General features: G+C 33.4%; 1 protein-coding gene across 8 annotated transcripts in view; it reads left to right on the top strand.

Moving 5' to 3' along the window:
• The window catches only part of Adk (adenosine kinase), a 483935-nt gene that overhangs the window by 380140 nt on the left and 82540 nt on the right, over positions 1–21255 (top strand). For all 8 annotated transcript variants that reach the window (XM_048801839.1, XM_048801837.1, XM_048801842.1 and 5 more), the window contains one exon: positions 10631–10745. In XM_048801839.1, coding sequence (XP_048657796.1) covers positions 10631–10745 — 115 coding nt within the window. The remainder of the gene's footprint in view (positions 1–10630; positions 10746–21255) is intronic.

Here is a 21255-nt window from a genome sequence, read left to right as displayed (position 1 = left end):
AAGGTTTTTTCTAGCTGATAATGAAGTTCTTTTGGACAGTGATTGATGTGCTATTATACTCTCAGAGCCTCGCACCAGTTGCCATGGAAACTTGGCAGTCGTCATGGTTTCTTTGTTCTGCCAGCACAGTGTTATGACGCACTCTGCTAGGTCTGCACCCAACATCGCCTACAGATGTTATTTATTGAATTTTGAAAAGCCTCTTGGGAAGCCAAGAGGTTGGGCACGGTTTCAAGCTGCCTCTGCAGATATGGGGCCTGTCAGTTTGTTCAGTTAAAAAGCTACCTCATTAGCTGCATTACATTTCATAAGGATTCACTGCTAAAGCAGTGGTGGAACAAGACTAAATAGTGAAATATAATGTCGCTTAAATAATTTCAGCCCTATCACATGTAGATTATCATTATGCAAATTAATTTCCAAAAGGTTGTACTTAACAGTTGTTAGGAACTGATTAATTTAAATCCTGCTCATATGAACTTCCTGTTTGAATCTTTTCTCTCACTTTATCTTAGTTAACATAAAATAGTTGTAAATTTTCTGAGGCAAAATATTGATAATTGGCTTTAATTTCCTGGTCTTGATTCTGTTTTCCTGTTAGGAGCATTATACTGTCAAGATTTCAAAACTCCATGTGGTTGTTGTTGGCAAAATTAAGAAAACAGTCAAGACCATGTTTTTATCTGTATAATATCCATCGTCCAATTAATTGTTGGAAAACACTGGCTTCACTATGAACCCAGGTTAATTGATAGATTTAACTGAGGTTATGAATCATTTATGATTATGATATTTATTGAACCAGAACTACCTAGAATGAGACGTTCTATATATAGCAAGTTGAAATATGATAATAATTTTTTTTAATTTAATAGGAACTCTGTTTGCATACTCAGTATTGTCTACTATCTAGAGAAGCCATGAACATTGACTGGATAACACTAATAAGTTTACTTTGAGCTCTTTAAAGAGTAAACTTTTCTTTAAAGAAAGGTGTATGAACTTGTGATGGAACTCTTACTTAAATATACTAACGGCATATTTATTATCAAGCAACAAAGTAATATATTTTACTCATGTCCGAACTTGATGAAACCAGAATAGAGCTTCTTCTTCATAAAGTATGTAGTATAAATATTCTCTCAAGATCCCATGAAAGAACTATTTCAGGATAGGAAATCTCAAAATACTTAATTATGGAAAACTGTAGTTCCTTTTTTTAAAATATATTTTTAAGTTGTAGATGAACACAATGTCTTTATTTATTTATTTTTATGTGGTGCTGAGGATTGGACCCAGAGCCTCACACTTGTGAGACAAGCACTCTACCACTGAGCCCCAACCCTAATGTAGTTCCTTTTTTTACTATATTCTAGTGAATATAGAGTTGAGTCATGTAGAAAAGGATTTCCAAGTTTTTTGTTTGTCATCTCAAGTTTCACTTTGTGATTTCCCAAACTGGCAATTGATATATAAGACAAAATGTAATCAGGGGAGTATTCAATTTGAAAAACAAATTGCTTAATGCTTTTAGTCATTGTTAAAATTTTACTGATGTTAAGGGTTTGGGGATTTTTTTTTTCTTTTTTGTAGTAGTAGGGATTCACCCGAGAGCCTCATGCATGCTAGATAAGCACTCTACCACTGAGCTACATCTTCAGCCCTGATATTAAGCTTTAATAGTAAAAATGTATATTCTCTTTTGATACATAAAAATTCTCCATAGATCAAAGCTTATAAAACATAAATTTGCATAACGTATAAAGTACATGTAGAACATAAATTCATATAACACATAAATGACTGCTATCATAAAAAGTATATTTTGATTCTATAAAATGACCAATTTTGCAGACATTTAGAAATATAATATGTTGCATAACAAATTATCTTAGTCCAGTAGTATCAACATAATAATTTTTTAAAATAGTTTAGTTAGCTGAGCACAGCAGTGCACACCTGCAATCCTAGTGACTTTGGACACTGAGGCAGGAAGATTTCAAGTTCACGGCCACCCTTGGCAAGTTAGTGAGACCCTGTCTAAAAAAATAAAAAGGGTCAGATTTGCAAGTAAATGGATGGAGTTAGAGAAGATAATGCTAAGTGAAATTAGCCAATCCCAAAAAAAAACAAATGCCAAATGTTTTCTTTGATATGAGGAGGCTGATTCATAGTGGGATAGGGAGCAGGAGCATGGGAGGAATAGACAAACTCTAGATAGGGCAGAGGGGTTGGAGGGGAAAGGAGGGGGAATGAGGTTATTAATGATGGTGGAATGTGATGATCAAAGTATAGGTATAAAGACACGAATTGGTGTGAATATGCTATGTATACAATCAGAGACATGAAAAATTTTGCTCTATATGTATAATAAGAATTGTAATGCATTCTGCTATCATATATAAATATATATATGAATGAATAAATAAAAAGGGCCAGGTATGTAGTTCAGTTGTTGGCACCCCTAGGTTCAATCCCCAGTACCACCAAAAAAACAACAAAAAAAAAAGTTTAGTAAGTCTGACTAATCATACTTAGATTTCCTGATGAACTTCTTGCTCTGAATGTGCCGGATTTACATTCATTCTTAGCAACAAACTAGTTCTTCTGTATTTTATTAAGACAGGATCTCACCAAGTTACTCAGGGCCTCATTAAGTTGCTGAGGATGGGTTTGAACTCCCGATCCTCCTGCCTCAACCTCCCAAGTTGCTGGGATTACAGGCATGTACCACCACACCTGGCTTCCATTACCTTTTATTTACTGATTTTAGAATTGTTTCTTTTTGCCACTAATCTGCCATAATTAATTATAACATAAAAGCAAAGTGATGATGACTATAATCACATACCTTATTACTTCCTGACATAGCAAAACTGCTCTGTCAGTGATGTTGACAGTGATATGTTAGATTGGATAAAGCACATAGTATCTTGATATGTCCTTTTATGGGTTCCCAAAATCCTTACAAGTATGGCACAATATACATGAGCCCTAATTAGATCAGCCTTAAGTAATCGTTGTTAATAAAATAGATTATATCTAGAGAAATTCAGTGATTTTATAATGTCATTAAAGATTACTTAGTTCATTAGACATATGACAGCATAAGCTTGGAACTTAGTATTCTTATGGAGTAAAAAAAGAATAAATCATTTTATCCTAACAATTTTCTGTCTATAGAATTGTGTTAAGACTCTCAAGTCTAGTGTGACAAACCAGCAAAAATCTGCATTTTATCTCTCCCAACTTTAATATTGCTTCTAAATTTGGAGCAAGATTGAGAAAAGAGAAATGAAAAGATATAAGAGAAAGGAAAGGTGAGCATGTTTTTTTTCTTCCCACCAGCACTGCTGTCCTACCCTCATTTTCTATTATAAATCCCAATCAGTTCCCAAAGCCACTGAGTGTTGCCACTAGTGATCTGTCTGCTGACAGATCCAAATGCCTCTAAAAATAACCAGTGTTTATTCATCAGGAAATAGCCTCAATGGCATTGTTTATGATATTCTGCTTAGCTTTTCTGCAAATTTTAGATCATCTTTATTTAAAAAAAAATCTTTAATCTTTAAAATGAATTGGGCAATTTTCAGTGAGAAGCAGGAGCTTAGGAGGGCACTGGAGAATGAGATAAAAACTGGAGCTAGGCAGAGCACAAAGCAGAAGAGAATATATATATATATATATATATATATATATATGATGGAAAATTGCATAGTGCCTGATTTAAATGACAGACCTGCTAAGAATTTAAAATGACAATTCTTGGAGTAAAAAGTTTCATAAGGCCTTTCATTATTCTGGAAAATAAGTTTAGACTGCAGTGTGTTTTTAAATCTACCTTGTCTTGAGCTGAACAGATTAAAGGTTCATATTTTTAGAACCTAAATAAAAATAAGGTACTTTAAAAAGCACATTTTATTATGAAGCCTCTAAAAACTATTGGAAATTGATTTAAATTAAATCAACTGAATAAAATACTTCCAAAACCTAAATATAGATATACTCTGTATCTTCATTGTTTCTGCAACAGAGTACATGCCAAAAGATGAAGGAAATTTATGCCTTCACTATTGGATCATGTGTTCAGTTTATTTCAAACAAGAAGTTTTAATTTTCTGTTTTAGATGTCTAAGATATAATACTCTGTCCACAGAGAAAACAAAACAATCTTTCCTTTATCCTAATTCCTCCATTGCTTCTGATTCTACTCAGAGGATCCCAGGCTTGTGGTCCTTCTCTGACTAACAATGACTCTATGATGCAATTCCATCAAAAAAGAAAAGTGTAGAACTATGCTATCCAATACAGCATCCACTAGCCACGTGTTGCTATTTAAATTAAGATTAATTAAAACTAAACAATTTAAAATCTAAAGCCATATATGGTGGTACCAGCATGTAGTCCCAGCTCCTTGTAAAGCTTAAGTAGGAGAATCAATTGATCTTAATAGCTTTGAGACTAGTCTGAGCGATATACCTCCAAAATTTTTTAGTTTTTGTTTGTTTGTTTAATTTGGTCCCTGGGTTGACTGAGGCAGATTTTAAGTATTCTATAACTTCTGTAGCTACATGTTAGCTTTATTGGACAGTGCAGGTATAGAATATATTAATCATCTCAGAAAGTTCCATTGATTAGCACTGGATAGAAAATCTAGAGAATATTCAGAAGGTGTTGATTCTCAACAAATTCTCTAAGGTAATTCTAAAGTTCCTGTGTTCTTTACAAAGATGGTTATGAACAATCACAGTTTGAAATTAAAGCCACTTAGTCAGGCCCAGTTGGCTATGAGAATGCACTACTACTTTCACAGGTATCTGGATCCCAAAAGAGGATGATTTTAAAACAGTTTAAGGGAAAAGAGATAAAATGGTCTTCTAATTTTCTTAATTTATTACAAATATTTACTGAGCACTTGCTGTGTGCTTGACATTCTCCAATAAACCCTGAAGACAAGGTAGAAATGACCAGAGTGTATGTTGTGAAAGAGAATGTGGGAGGGGTTCCTGTTTTAAATATGACAGTCTTGGAATGACTGTCTGAGAAAGAAAAATCTGAAAAAAAAAAATGAATATCTAGCAATGGCAGACCAAAAAGCCAAACAATTAAACAGGGAAACAAATTTCAAACAGAGAAAATAAGAACACAAAGGCCTCCAAACAAGAAAGAGTATAGTGCACTATGATCTACAGAAACTGATGGAAGGCCAGTGTGGCTGGATTGGTGTGAGGGAGGAGGAAGGAAGAGCAGGAGATCAGACTGGTGACTGACACATCATATAAATACCATAACTGTTACAGGAGTTTCTATTTGGAACACAAATCAGAAAATTGAATGATTAACTGAGGGAATGAGTGAGAACCCCACAACTAGAATTCTACAGAAGTAGGCAAATTATGACAAAGCTGTCTAACATTTGTTATTACCAACTTGTTAAAAATGGAATAAAGAGGATATATTCTTTAATTTGGAAGATAGGGCTAAAGTTAAGGGGTGTGATTATATATTTTTATCCTAATTAGTTGTTCATGACAACAGAATGCGTTTTGACCCATCATAAACAAATGGAGTATAACTTTCCATTTTTCTGGTTATACATGATGTAGAGTTACACAGGTCATGTAGTTATATATGCACATAGGGTAATAATGTTCGATTCATCTACTATCATTCCTACACCCATGCCCCCTTCATTCCCCTCTGTCTACTCCAAATTACCTCTCTTCTCCCCTCTATCCCCATTGTGAATTAGCATCCACAGATCAGAGAAAACATTCAGCCTTTGGTTCTTTGGGATTGGCTTATTTCACTTAGCATAATATTCTCTAGTTCCATCCATTTACTGGCAAATGCCATAATTTCATACTTTAAAGCTGAGTAATATTCAATGTGTATACATGCCACAGTTAAAAGCACAATTTTATATTTATAAAATACTTCAGTTTATAAAACCTTTTCCAACATATCATTAATACATTCAGTACTCATAGAATCCTTGAGATTTAGAAAGAGCATATATTGTCGTATCAGTTCCACAGATAAAAAACAGGCTATATGACTTGTTCACAGCCACATAATTAATACATATGAGTAGCAGAACTAAAGCTCAGCACTGCTTTCTCTCTCATACTCTAACATATTGGGAAAGGAAACTAGGCTTCAAAATGACCTTGAAAAACGAGAAATGTCTTGAAACTCAAAAACTGAAATTCATTAGTGTAAAAATACAAGCCAGGACAATTAAGAAAAATAGAAAAAATGCACAATCAGGAATGGCTTTTGTGAATTTAGCAGAAAAATGATTTAGGATTGACATTCTGTAGTTATAATAAAAACGAAAAACCACATTACCAGAATTCATTGAAGTAATATAAAAACTGGGGATAGCACAGAACACTGGTTAAGAGTTCTATGATCCCAGTTGGGTACGGTGGCACACATCTATAGCCCTGTCTCCTCAGGAGGCTGAGGCAGAAGGATCACAAATTCAAGGCCAGCCTGGGCAACTTAGCAAGACCCTGTCACAAAATTAAAAAACAAAGGGGCTGGTAGTGTAGCTTGGTGGCAGAGCACTCCTGGGTTCAAGCCCCAGTACTGCAATTAAAAAAAAAAAAAAAACTGAATAGTAGTACTGATTCCTGGTGTCAAGCTGTGGGATATAGTCCTGGCTTTACTACATATACTTATGGACCTAGGCAAATTATTAAACTACTGAGACTCAGTTTCCCCATCTGTAAAATGGGAAATAGTAATAATACCTATTCCCAGAGTAGTGAAGATTTAATAAATTCTTTAGAGCTGTATATGTGGCTCTTCATTTTTTCATTTATAGAATAGGGATAATTGCAGTAACTGCTGCCTGCAAAAGTTAAGATTTAATGATCACTCTATACCTCTGTAATGGCTCATAACTCAATTGTATGAACTTGGCCTTCTCCCCTTTTCATCTTTCTACTCCCTCTATTGTATACTATAATTGAATTCTCAATATTTAAAACTCTTGAGGCTCTTTCTACAGATTTTGAAGCAACCTAAAGGATTGACAGTTTTAAGGAATAGTAAAATGAGAGACTTTGAGAAGAGTGAAATTAATATTTGTTTATTTCACTAAATAAATATTTAATTAATTAATAATTATTTAATTTACTGAATATTAATTTAGCATGCACTAAATACTACATTAATTATCTTTCAGCCTCACAGCAACTATTTTTAACCTTTTATTTTAGGTGTAGTTGGACACGATGCCTTTATTTTATTTATTTATATGTGGTGCTGAGGATCGAACCAAGGTCTTGCACATTCTACCACCCAGCCCCTTAACCTTTTATTTTAAAGTAACTTTAGTCTTAGAAAAATTGCAAAAATAATCAGAATTCCCATATATCTTTCACCTACCTTCCCCCAATGATAACATCTTATATAACCAATGTACTATGACCAAAACCAGAAAATTAACATTGGTACATTGCCACAATCTGAACTATAGACTTTATTCTGATTTCACCAGTTTTTCTTTATACTTGCTTTTTCTGTTCTAGAATCTTATCCAGTATCCCACATATTTTCTTAGTCTCTTCTGGTCTGTGACAAATTCTCACTCTTGCCTTGTTCATGACCTTGATACTTTTGATGCGTCATTTTTTTTAATATTTATTCTTAAGTTTTAGGTGGACACAGTATCTTTATTTTACATTTATGTGGTGCTGAGGATCAAACCCAGTGCCTTGTGCATGCTAGGTGAGCACTCTACCACTGAACCACAACCCCAGCCCCCTGGGCAATCATTTTGATGAGCCCTGAGCCCTTAATTTCAATTTGTCTGATGATTTCTCAAAGATTAATCTGAAATTATGTATTGTTGGCAGGAAAACCACAGAATTGTTTGCCTTTTATCTTTATTAAATGAGAACTATATTTAATCATAAGCAAAAATTCTATAGTAGTAAATTATATTTGTGCTAGGATGGTGCCCTATCTATGTCTTATAGTTTGTATGAGCATCAAATGTATTAATGATAGGTTGAGAAAAGTTTTATAAACTGTGAGGCATTTTATAAATGTAAAGTTGTGCTTTTATTGTCACTGGTGATAACTTCTCAGTGTATCAAGTCAGAGAGGTAAACACTGTGACATTATCTTACTGCTGGTGACGTTAACCTTGATCTCTGGACAAAGGTGGTATTTGCTGTTTTGTCCTGTAAAGTTACTACTTTCTCATTGCCATTAATAAGGTGAAGTGATGTCTGTCATTTTTCTTCACTGTAACATTACTACTTTTCCTTTTGTAATCATTAAGTATATTAAGAGGAGCTTTGGTGCTAGGGATTGAACCCAAGGCCATGTGCATGCTGAGCCCATACTTTACCACTGTGCTAGACCACCAGCCCTAACATCTTATAACTGAATATTTTCTTAGTTTTGTTGACAAGTAAATAGAATCTTAGAGACTTACTAACCTACTCAAAGTCACGTAAATAATGTCTAGTTCTGTCATAGTCTAAAATGTCTTGTAATTTCACTATTCTGTGAAGATGTGTGAACTTAAATGTGAAGAAGAACCTAAAGAGGGTGGAGAAGGGGAAGATACTATAGAACCAGAAATATGTAGCTTTGGGAAAATAAAATAAGGTTTTGAGAAAAGTTTTTTTACTTGAGGAGAATCAACTCTTGCGAGCAAGCAATGGCTCCTCAAGGCATAATGAGAATTTTGGATTAGATGCTTTCTGACGGTGATCCCAGAGTACGTGACAAAGGGATTTTGCATAAACTGTAGATGTGAAAACAAACAGAATGAAGTTTACATAAATCTGAAAAGATGTATGTTTTGCATTTGGGAAGTTTATTTCACTCTTGAATTGACATTCTGGTAGATTGAATTCAAGACATAAGAAAAGTTTCTTTGATTAAATTACCAAGGACCCATAACAAACTCTGTCTTCCCACAGGGTTGGCAGAAAGCAACCATGGAATTACATTCTTAATTTATTCCTTATACTACCTTGAAGAAAGACTTCCATTAAAAAAAAAAATCTTGGTGCAGTGTTTCTTAATGGGTAGTCCTAGCTACTCAGGATGCTGAGGCAGGAAGATCACTTGAGCCCAGAGTTCAAGGCCAGCCTGGGCAACATTAGCCAGTCCCTGTCTTAAAATCAAAAATATCTAGTACATGCATAAGACTCTGTTCCCAAGACAATAAAGTGAACCTGCCTCTTTATTAAATAAGAACTTTATTTAATAAGCAAAAATCTTATAGCAGTAAAATATATTTGTGTTCTCCTGATAGAATTTATGTGAGTCATATTAATGTGTACACTTATTTGATAGAGTGAAGACATTGTTACTATATGGCATTTTTGTTCCTTTCAACTGGAACAAAATTATTTCTAATAGTCTGTCACCAAAAACTCAGGGATTTTTTTTTTTATCTTATCAGAGTTCAGGCTTAGTTCTATTATAAAATAAGCAACTGAAAGCAAAAATAGTCAGCATGTTTGAAAGGTCACCGGCACTGTCCTACTATAAGTGACTTCTTTTCAGAAAACAGCCCTCTGGAGGTCATTCTGCTAGGTGTATTAGAAGTTCAGCTTCATATATTATCTGGACTGTCTTAAGTATTTAAGGAGCAAACAAGAAATAGTTTACTACAGATTATCACACCCTTAAAAATGTCATACTTTCTGATGTTATTTGTAACCATTATGGCTTCTCTTGTTCCTACTTTTTCTCCCACCTATATCTTGTTCTTTCTGTCCCATGTATACTTCACTTATGCCACTCTCATTTTCCCTCTGGTTTGTTTCTTTCTCTATAACTATTTTAAAGTTTGCACAGCATTAGAGGAAACTACTAACAACACAATCCATGAACAGTTTTGGAGGTCCACTAAAATCAGACATGGATTTTTAAAGTATCTAAAATGGTTGAAAACATGCTTTTTAAGACTCTGCTTTTAATTCAAAAGTTAGATTTCAAGTCAGAATGTTTATGATATTGAGATTCATGGTCTATATGGTGTGAAAAAGAGCATCAGGGTTTAAGAATTCATTTCTAGTATTTTTAAATTTCTGTCTCAAAGAAAAATCTTTATGGAAAAAGGTTAACATTTCTTTCTCTCATTCAATATTTTGAAAAATTTGGCATCATAACAATCGCATTATGTGCAAAGTCACCAAAATTGTGTTCCGTAAGCTTCTAAAATAATTATATATTCTTATACTTTTTTAAAAAAAAAATCTCCTCTTAATTGAAATTTGAAAACTGGGCATTTGCCAACATTAAGGAATTATTGTTAATTTTTAAAGTATATTATAGTTTTGTGGTTATATTTCAGTCATTATTTTTAAGACAGATAAAATTATACAGTGCTTGTTAAGTTTGCTTCAGAATATGAAACACAGGTAGCTAAAGATATACATGAAATAAGCTTTATTGCATGTTTAAAGTTTTGAAGATTGATGATGGATTCTTCAGAAGTTATTGTGCTCTTCTGTTTACTTTTGTATATGGTTAATTTTTCTAAAATGTCTCCTAATAGATACTCAGGTCCCATCAGAAAGAAAATTTTTCCTCTACTAATAAAGTTTTTATTTCTTGATTACAAGAATGTTTTTCTCCTTTCTATTAATAGACTAAAGACATTAAAGAAATAGCCAGAAAGACACAAGCTCTGCCAAAAGTGAACTCGAAGAGGCAGCGAATCGTGGTCTTCACTCAAGGGAAAGATGACACTATAATGGCTACAGGTACATGTTGAAACTGTGTGACAAATCAGTATTAGAGTAAAATTCTTTATTCTTTTTATAATAATGTAGTCACAACAATGTATCTTTTAGAATTTTTCATTTTAATAAATATTTCTACTTCTATCTCAGTTAAAAAAAAATTATTTTCAGGACAGTAATTTACTAAAATTCAGTTCGATAAAACCACATTGACCTGGGTGTGGTTGCACATGCCTATAATCCCAGCAACTCAAGCTGAAGCAGGAGGATTGAAATTTCCAGCCTCAGCAATTTAGCGAGGCCCTAAGCAACTTAGCAAGATTCTGTCTCAAAATAAAAATTAAGAAAAATTGGGAATATGGCTCTGTGGTTGTTAAGCACCTTTGGGTTTAATCCCTTGTACCAAAAAATAAAATAAAATAAACCATATTAATATACTGTATTAACTTTGATATATTAGAGATTTCATTAGTCTAGAATTGTCTTTCCTTAAAAATGAATACATTTTACTTAAAAAAATTTACACTAAAATAAATAAAATTCAGAAATGTTAGTTTCTCATATTTTCCTTCTAGAAGAAAATCTCATATTTGTTTTTATTTAGCCACATATTTCATAGCATTCATAGAAATAAACTAGGAATTTCATCTAGTGTACAAACATTTTATTGGGTAACATGATTAATAGTGTCAATGTGATGCTACCTACTGTTAATGCCAAAATTAAAACCTTTTAATTCTGTCTGAACCATTCAGATTAAAACCAGTTAATTAATGATTATTATAAACAGTAATAATTATTACCTTTGTGTTTGTGTAGTACACAGCTGAACATTGAAATATATGATTCTTAAAGATCTAACTCGGGGCTGGAGTTGTGGCTCAAATGATAGAGCACTTGCCTAGCACACATAAGGCACTAGGTTCGATCCTCAGCACCACATAAAAATAAATAAATAAATAAAAAGTATTGTGTCCATCTAATTTATATATATATAGATAGATAGATAGATCTAACTGGGAAATGAAGTTAATACACATAAAACATGAGTAAAAAGTATAATCATACTTTTTATTTATGGGGACAAACTATATGAATTGTATTGACTTGGAAAGGAAGGTCAGTAAAACCTGAAGAAAGATATTATAGCACAAAGGAAGTGTATTTTTGATGAATCAAATTACAGAGCCTGAAGAGTCAAAGATGAATTTACTGTTCAATCTTGAAGCAAAGGTACGCTGGAAATAATTAATTCTTTCTTATTATAGAATTGTGAAGAATAACATTCAGAGATTTGCTTCAAAATAATTCAGTGAGCAGTAGATGGTGAAGTAGAGATACTGATGAAAAGAGGCTGGTCATGAGTTCATTGTTGAAGCTGGACAGTGGACATAAAATCAGTCAATTATGCTCTTATCTCTGTATATATGTTTGAAATTTTTCATTATTAAAATGTTTTTTAAAAAAGTAAAAAATAGAATTCAAGCAAGATTGAACAATGTTAAATGGTTTTCTCAAGATAAATTGATATCTTTACTAAACCTTTAATTGCAAGAGGGATTTAAAGAAAGGTGGGCAATAGCAAGACATGATGGTGGCATGCCTATAATCCCAACTACTGTGGAGGCTAAGGCAGGAGGAATACAAGTTTGAGGATAGCCTGGGCAATTTAGCAAGATCCTATCTCAAAATAATAAAATAGAAAGGATTGAGAATGTGACTCCTAGTAGAGTACTTGCTTAGCATTCATGAGGTCCTGGGTTTAATCCCCAGTACTGCAAAAAGGAAACATTCCAAAGAGGCTTATGTAAGCAAAGGCACCAGGGTACTATGCAAACTTTTATTGTTTTGGCAGGAAAAGCCACAGTTGTTAATTGGTATGAGAGAGAAGACATAAACCTTGATAGGATATCCCTGCCTTGATACAAACTATCTGAATTACCATTTTCCTATATAGTATGGCCATTTCATGTCTTAGCAATGAACGGTTTAGAAAAGTAAAAAACATGCAGTCTTCTCATAGGAACTATCGGTTTAGAAAAGTGAAAAACATGCAATCTTCTCATAGGAAATATAGTTCCACCTTCAGCTTCATAAAATGCTATTAGGTTGCTCTTTATGGAGACGTTCATTTGAAAGCTTTCTGCATTCCAGATATACGTATCATACAAGTTTTTTTCTTCATTATGAATTTGCACCATTTTACCAGAATGGAAAATTATCCTTCCCATCTTGCGACTGAATTTCCTTCAGAACTTATTTTATTCTTTATTAAATCTATTAAACCATTCTTAAGAAAGCTTACAATCAGAAATTTATTTGAGGCAAGACACTGGCTAATCTTTGCTCTTCCTACCATATGAAAATGAACTGAAATTAGAGGATGCACTATATCTGCAATGCATGATAAATACAAGATGGATAGAGAATCTGTTCAGTGGTGTCAGCTACAAAAGCAAACATGATAAATGTTAATGCAGTTTTGAGCCTTGGGATAAGCTATTCAGTGCACAAGCAGAGCTGAATCTCTTTGCTATGTTGTTATTCATGGCAGCCAAATAAATGTCAATAATAAAAGAGAATTAAAGATTTTCATTTCCCAGAGGCAGTCCTCTAATACGGCTTGATCTTTCATTTCATTTGTAATTCGTTCTCATGTCAGGATGCAATCATTCGCCAGGCTCTGGGTGTCATGTTAAGTCATTTAATAATGATTAAGAACATAAAAATGCTTGGCCTGTAGGGCAATTCACAGAAGAGATGCCAATTTGTTATTGTTTTCCCTCCTTTCCTCTTGAATATGGATCAGCTTTTTCCCACCTCCTAGCATTAAAATACTAATGGAAGATAGGGAGGGAAAGTGTCCCTTAATTTTCCATAAGTGACATTCCAGAATGGCACAAGGCAGTGCTAAGACACTTATTAAAACACTAATTAGGAGTATTGTGCCTTGCCTCACACTGTAGAGTATTTTTAAACGATCACACTGTTAAGTTTGTGGCATTTAGCAATAATGTTAATGTTAACAAAATCAGTTTCCTTAGTATTTTATTCTAAAGACCTATCTCATATTGAGATATGGTTTTCTGTAAACTACTTTCTTTTATAAATTTAATTATTTAAATTCTTCTTATTTAAATAGTCAGCAAATTTAGAAAGTTTTCCACTCACCCTGTTTTACTGCTCATCTCTCTTTCAGATTGGGTTTCCATCCAGCTCAAAGGTTCTGTTGTATATCAATCTTTGTTTCAGTGCTTACAGGCTAATTGAGTTCCCAGATTTATTTGAGGGAAGGCTAGGCACTGGAGACTAGTGAGAGTAAAAAGGTAGGCAACTGCACTTTGGGTTATATGCCTAAAGAAATTGAAAGCAGGAACTTAAACAGGAATATATGCACCCATGTTCGTAGTGGTATTATTCATAGTAGCCAAAGAGTAGAAACAAACCCAAGTATCAATCTACAAATTAACGGATAAACCAAACATGATATGCATGTATACACTCATTGGCATGTGGACACACACATACACATTTATATTTACAATGAAATATATTTAATCTTAAAAAGGAAATTCTGATACATGCCATAATGTTGATGAACCTTGAAGACACTATAGTAAGTAAAATAAGCCAGCTTCAAAGGAAAGTATTGTTTGATCCTACTTACATGAGATATTTAGAGTAGTCAAATTTTTAGGGACAGTGGAACAGTGTTAGCCAAAGGCTAGGGTAGGGAAGAATGGAGATTTATCATTTAATGGATATAGTGTTTCAGTTTCTCAAGATGAAAAAAGTTGTAGAGATTAATGGTGATGATCTTTATATAGAAATATGAATATACTCAGTTGCTGTACACTCATGAATGATTAAAATGATAAATTTATTAGGTATATTTTACCACAGTTCAAAAGACATTTAATATATCAAACAGATTAAGAGGTTGGGAATGAAGGCAGAAAATAAAAGATGACTATTCATTTTGATCCTTTTAATAAATGTTAAATAAGCCTGTTTATTAACATGGGAGCCAAGTCAAACAAATAATTTCTGTGTCTATAAACTTTAGAAAAACTAAGACTAAGATAATGGGCAGAAACCTAATAAGATCTTCATACTTTAATGCCTTATTATATTGCAGACTGTTGTAAAAAAAAAACATGATTTTACACACACAAACATATGTACATATAGATATATGTATATATACATATATGTGTGTGTGTGTGTGTGTATAGTACTTTATAGAAAGTTTAAATTTCTCCAAGTTTCTGTAATAAATATATCACTAATAATTGGAAAAAGCAATAGGACTTTTGTTCTAAATAGAAAATAATGCATTTCACACCATGGCTGTTATGAAACAGTAATAGGTCCACTGAAGAATAAATTATAGTCTCTTCTCTTTTGAGTACTTTCATAATTCTTTCTGGGCAATCTGAATTGTAATTTTGCACAAAGGAAGAAAATATGTTAGGTCAGAGTTTTTAAGTGGAAATAAGTCTATTGCTATCCTATCAAAATTACCTGTGAGTTCTTCGTAAATACAGTCCTGCCTTGTTAAATCACTTCTCCTCAATCTGCGCAGCATTAAAATAGACATTCTCAAGGAGATGTATGGAAATGTTGATGGGGGAAGAGAAGTATAGTGCTGTGTATTTGTTGAAAAAGTTCCCTTATAATGATATAGCAATGTTGTCTATTTGCACGTCTCACTTTGAGAATCATTCAGTTAGGTGATTTGATAATGTTGCCAATCTTTATCGTACTATGGATGATGAAAACTAACTAAATATCTAGTTCTTCAGTAAGTGAGGCCTTGGTACATGTTTCTCTTTCTTATCCTGTCAAAAAGTATCAAGGGCTCATTGACTCTTACAGGTGATCTACAGATTAAATAGCCCCCAACTTCAAGACAGTTTTAATTTAACATAGTCTTATCACAGTGTACTGTGTCATTATAAGTAAATAATGGTATCAAAGTTACTTGTGTTCATGTTCCTGGTACTTTAAAAACTTGTTATCTCCTCTGCTAGTTAAGTTTTCATGTTCTACAAAAACATTCAATGTTCTCCATTATTCTATAAGAAAAGATCAGTATGATTTGCAATTCTAGTAAGCAGAGAGTATGCAATAGAAAATGCAAACTTTAAAGGAAAACAATCTCAGCAATTGGAAGAGTAATGTCAACACACCATCCCACCCTACTCCTACAAATATTAATGTAAATCATTTTGAAAATGCTATCTCTACTGCAGCCAAACCATGATAAATGTTGATGATGATCTTATTGGCATAGGTTGGTGGTAGTAAGGATAGAACAAATTAAGTAGCATTCTTTTAGAATGTTTGTGTATGGTATTCACACACACAAAAATATTCTTACTAGGTAAGATTTTAAAGAAAAATGTGTTTGTTACCTATGAATATAAACAACCAAGTTGTTCCATTTTTGTATTATAACTATAAAAGATAAGAGATCAAAATAATTTAGAACCAAGAGATCAAATGATTTAGAATAACATGTAGAACTATCATCAGTCCTTACAAAATAATACCTTTGAGGCGTCGTTTGTACAATTAGTGATCTCAGGCCTGAAGAAATAAGACTTCTTTTAACTGCCAGCTTTCTATCACATAGGATCCTACTGCAAGGCAGAATGGGAGATAGCCTACACTAGGCAGATAGCATTGATTTCTGGAAAGACCGCTAAGTCTGATTTATTGGGATATAGATTACATATATTAAAATTCACATGTTTTCCTAAATAACATGTAACAAACTACCACACTCAAAATGCAGAATACCACATATAGTTTGTATTGAAGTTTAACATGCATACAAAATTGATACAACTTTTCATTAAATGGGCACACCTGTTTAACTACAACCAGATCAATAAATAGTACATGTACAGCACTGTAGAAGCCCCCCTCCTAATCATTAACCCCATCAAAGGCAACCATTATCTTAGTGTCTACTCTTACCACTACTGCCTATTTTTAAAATGGAATCACCCAGTGTGTAGAATTTTTGTCTGGCTCTCTTCCCATCCTTTTGTGTGAACTTTTTTACTATTTTTGGACCAGGGGTTGAACCCGGGGGCATTCAACCCCTGAGCCATATCTACAGGCCTATTTAAGAGACAGGGTCTCACTGAGTTGTTTAGTGGCTCACTTTTGCTGAGGCTGGCTTTGAATTAACAATCCTCCTGCCTCAGCCTCCCAAATCACTGGGATTAGAGGTATGTACCACTGCACCCAGGTATACTTTTTTACTTTTTGACAACAAGAATGTGCCAGACTCATGTTGAATTTTCCCTGTCTCAGTTCTTGAATCAACACTTCTCCAAGGAACCTTGATTCCTTTTATTGAAGAATGGTATTTAGAATTGGTACATGTTTCTCTGGGGTTGTGGCTCAGCGGTAGAGTGCTCGCCTAGTACGTGCAAAGCCCTGAGTTCGATCCTCAGCACCACATAAAAATAAATAAAATAAAGGTATTGTACTCAACTACAACTAAAAAGTAAATATTAAAAAAAAAAAGAATCCCAAATCTGAGTAGTATATATGCTTTTTACTCCTTGAATGTCATCCTTCCTAGGCCCTCTTGGTAAACAGAGCAATATATGTATTATACTAAGCTATATTTATTTCTGTATCTGTTTATATGCTTTTTTAAGCCATTGTACATCTTATTCCAGTCATACAATACAAGATTCATTCTAGACTTTGCCCTTCCTTATTTACAACTTTCTGACATAGGAAATTCTGACTCTATTCTCTAGAATGTATTTACTTATTTGTTGTATCTAAGGTAGTTTTTTTTTTTTTTTTTTAGAGAGAGAGAGAATTTTTTAATATTTATTTTTTAGTTTTCGGCCGACACAACATCTTTGTTTGTATGTGGTGCTGAGGATCGAACCCAGGCCGCATGCATGCCAGGCGAGCGTGCTACCGCTTGAGCCACATCCCCAGCCCTCTAAGGTAGTTTTGAAATGCCTATCTATATCCTTGTGAGAAACAGGTGTACTTACTGTAGTATTCATTTACAGTTCTTTTTGTCTTTTTTTTCCAGTGTCCAGTCAGAATACTGTCACCTAAAGTAACTTTTTGTTCTTTTATTCCATCCACTTTAGTGTGATTACATTATTCATTTGTAATACCTGTAGTATTCCATCTTGGTTTCCTTTCATGTCTTTATCAGATTTCAATAAATAAAAATTTCCTCTGTGAAGTATCAGATTCTGTGGATTTTGGTAATTATATAGATTTTGTAACCATGACCATAGTTAGGATACAGACGAGTTTTGTTCTTCGGTCCACGATTTCCTAACAGCCATAGCAGTTTGAACTCCCATCAGCAAGGTGCTCTGATTGTTCCACATCTTTACCAGAATTTGTAACTACCCATCTTTTTTTAAATTTTAGCCATTCTCATGAATGTGTAATAGTATAGTATCCTGTTATGATTTTTAATTGGAATTTTCCTGGTGTGTAATGCAATAAGGCATATTTTCATCCACCTATTTTTTGGATATCTTCTGTTGTGACATTCCTGTTGAAATCCTATTCCCTTGTTGGGTTGTCCTACTGACTTATAATTCTTTTATAATCTGCATGTAAATATTTTTGTTTTATTGCACATATTTTATCCCATTCTTTGGCTTGCGTCTTCATTCTCTTCATGGTGTCTTTTGCTCTTAATTTTAGTACAGTTCAATTCATGTTTTCCCCTTACAATTAGTGCTTCTCATATTCCTTTAAAGAAAGTCTTAGCATATCCCCAACCCATGAAGATTTTCTTCTATTGTTCACACTTTAGTCCATCTAGAATTAATTTTTACATATAATGTAGAGTAGGGGTATGGTTCATTTCTTATGTCCATATCACTAGCCAGTGGACCCAACATCATTCATTGAGAGGAAAACCCTTTACCTGACTGTACTATATTGACATCTTTCACATTTCAGGGAACCGTGCATATATTAATCTTTTTCTAGATTCTCTGTTATATTCTATTATTCTCATTTTCTGTTCCTTACCAGTTGCATACTCTCCTAATTAATTAGTTTATAATCAGTCTTTCTATCTGGTAGTATCAGTCTTCCAACTTTATTCTTCTAGATTGTCCTAGCTTTTCTTTCTTTTTGCATTTTTACATAAATTCTAGAATGAGTTTGTTAATTTCTACCACCCCCAAAATTGTTAATTCCTTACTACAATGTTTTTCAGATTGTATTGACTCAGCAATTCAACTTAGTGATAATTGACATCCTTACATTATTTTGTCTCCCAATCTATAGAGTAATTCCCTCTATTAATTTAGGTGGTCTGTGCTGGTGCAGTGGCACACGCCTGTATCAGGTCACAAGTTTGAGGCCATCCTCAGCAATTTAGTGAGACCTTGTCTCAAAATAAAAAAGGCTGAGCATTTAGCTTAGTGGTAGGGAGCTTGCCTACCATGAATTTAATGGGTTTAATCCCCAATACCACATTTAAAAAAATTTAGATGATGTATAATATTTATTAAAATGTTTTGTTATTTTCAGTATAGAGATATTGTGTATGTGTTTTTGAATGTGTAAGATTTTCAGTTACTTTATGCATTCTTTTTCAGCGGGAGGGGAACATTGTACTTGGGGGTTGAACCACCCATGCGTGCTCTACCACGGAGCTACATAATCCCAAAGGTCATCCTTTTAGATTTTTGTTTCTATTTGTTTTAATTTTAAATGTATTTTAAAACCTCGAGGAGAAAAGATACTATTTTTTGTGCAAATTCACTCCTTCCATTGCTTTTCTTCCTGCATTTCTTTGTTTTAATCTGCCTAAACAGCTTCATTTAGTATTTCACTCGGTGCAAAAATTATCTCAGTCTTTCAATTTGTTTGGTCTTTCCCCCTTTCAGTGAGTACCATTCTCTATGTTGGGAGTTATGTTTTTTTGAGCTCTTTATAAATGGTCTTCCATTATTTTTCAGAGCCTCTTGTTTTCGTTGAGAAGTCAGCTGTTAGTCTTACTCTAGATCCTTTGATTGTAATATTTCTATTTTCTCTGGCTGTGTTTAAGAACTTTTCTTCAAATTTAACTTTTGTGCTTGGTTCCTTATATTTATCCTGCTGGAGTTCTGGTGCTTCTTAAATCTGTGATTAGTAACTCATCAGTTTGGGGAAATTGTTAGCCATTTTCTCTTTAAATACAGGATCCATCGCTTCCTATCAGGATTCCATTTATTCATATATTCGAAGTTTTTCATTGTACCCCATATGTCTTTTTTACTCTTTTCTAAATTTTCTTTCTTTTCAATCTCAAGCTTTAGCTTATATATTTTGCACTGACCTATATACTTATAATTTTCTTTTCTGCTTTGTCCATTCTACATTTCAGGGCATCTATTTAGTTCTTTATTTCACTAGTCATATTTTTCATTTTTTAAATTATTTCATTGTTTTTATTGATCCCAGTTCTATACTGTAATCTTTTCCCTTTTCGTCTTTTTTTTAACATGTTAATCATAACAGTAGTAATTCCTTATCTAAAACTGCAGTATTTTAGTTATCTGAACATCTGTTTCTTTTGACTTCTTATCCTTGAGATAATATTTCTTGAATTGCCCAATAATTTTTTGTCAAATGTTAAACATTGTTCATAATAAATTATAGGGTTTTCTGGGACTGAGGTTGTGGCTCAATAGTAGAGTGCTGGCCTAGCACACGTGAGGCACTTGGTTCAATCCTCAGCACCACATAAAAATAAAATAAACGTATTGTTCATCTACAACTTAAAATAAAAATTTTTTTAATTTCTAAAAATTATAGGGTTTTCTGTTATTGATATCATCTTCCTGTAGAAGGTACATAGAGTAAAGATAAATTAGGGACTAAACAATCTCAAGGGTTGTGTAAGGTTGAGTCTACCTCTGATTTGTTCCCTACTTCTATGCCATAGGCTTTTTTTTTTTTTCCTCCTTCTTACAACTATCAGAAACATCACTCTTTCTTCTAGAAATCTTCTGCTTGATGTCTGGACCTCCTGTTCTGCTCCCTGATAGATTTGGCAAATACCTGAGGAAGAAAACCCCAGATTTTCAGACATGCTTTATTGTTTTTCAGCGCTTCTCAGGATCAGAACCCCTCAATTCTGACTGCCTTGGCACTTGAATGCTCCAATTTTTGTCTCACTACTCCCATGAGATTGCCAAAAGCTCTATTGGCTTCTCTGCCTCCTAGTAATAGCATGGTGCCCAGATTCTCAGCCTCTCACCCAACATGAGAATTTGAAAATGCCCTGAAGGGGAAAACAACTTTTAAAATGCTAGCTTAGTTTTTGAAGATTTTCTTTTCTCTGGGATCTTATACTGTTAAGTTTGGAAACTTTGGCTTTCTTATACCTTCATTTATTTATTTAAATTTATTAAATTTATTTATTAAATTTACTAAATTTATTTAAATTTCTGAAGTTTTTCTGCTTGTTTATGGTGTGAGAATTTATTTACTACAAGATATATTTTTACATACTAAACTCAAAGTC

The sequence above is a fragment of the Marmota marmota genome, unplaced genomic scaffold (genome assembly GCF_001458135.2).
Source record: "Marmota marmota marmota unplaced genomic scaffold, marMar, whole genome shotgun sequence".
Taxonomy (NCBI): domain Eukaryota; kingdom Metazoa; phylum Chordata; class Mammalia; order Rodentia; family Sciuridae; genus Marmota; species Marmota marmota.
This window is presented reverse-complemented; position numbering and strand designations above follow the sequence as displayed.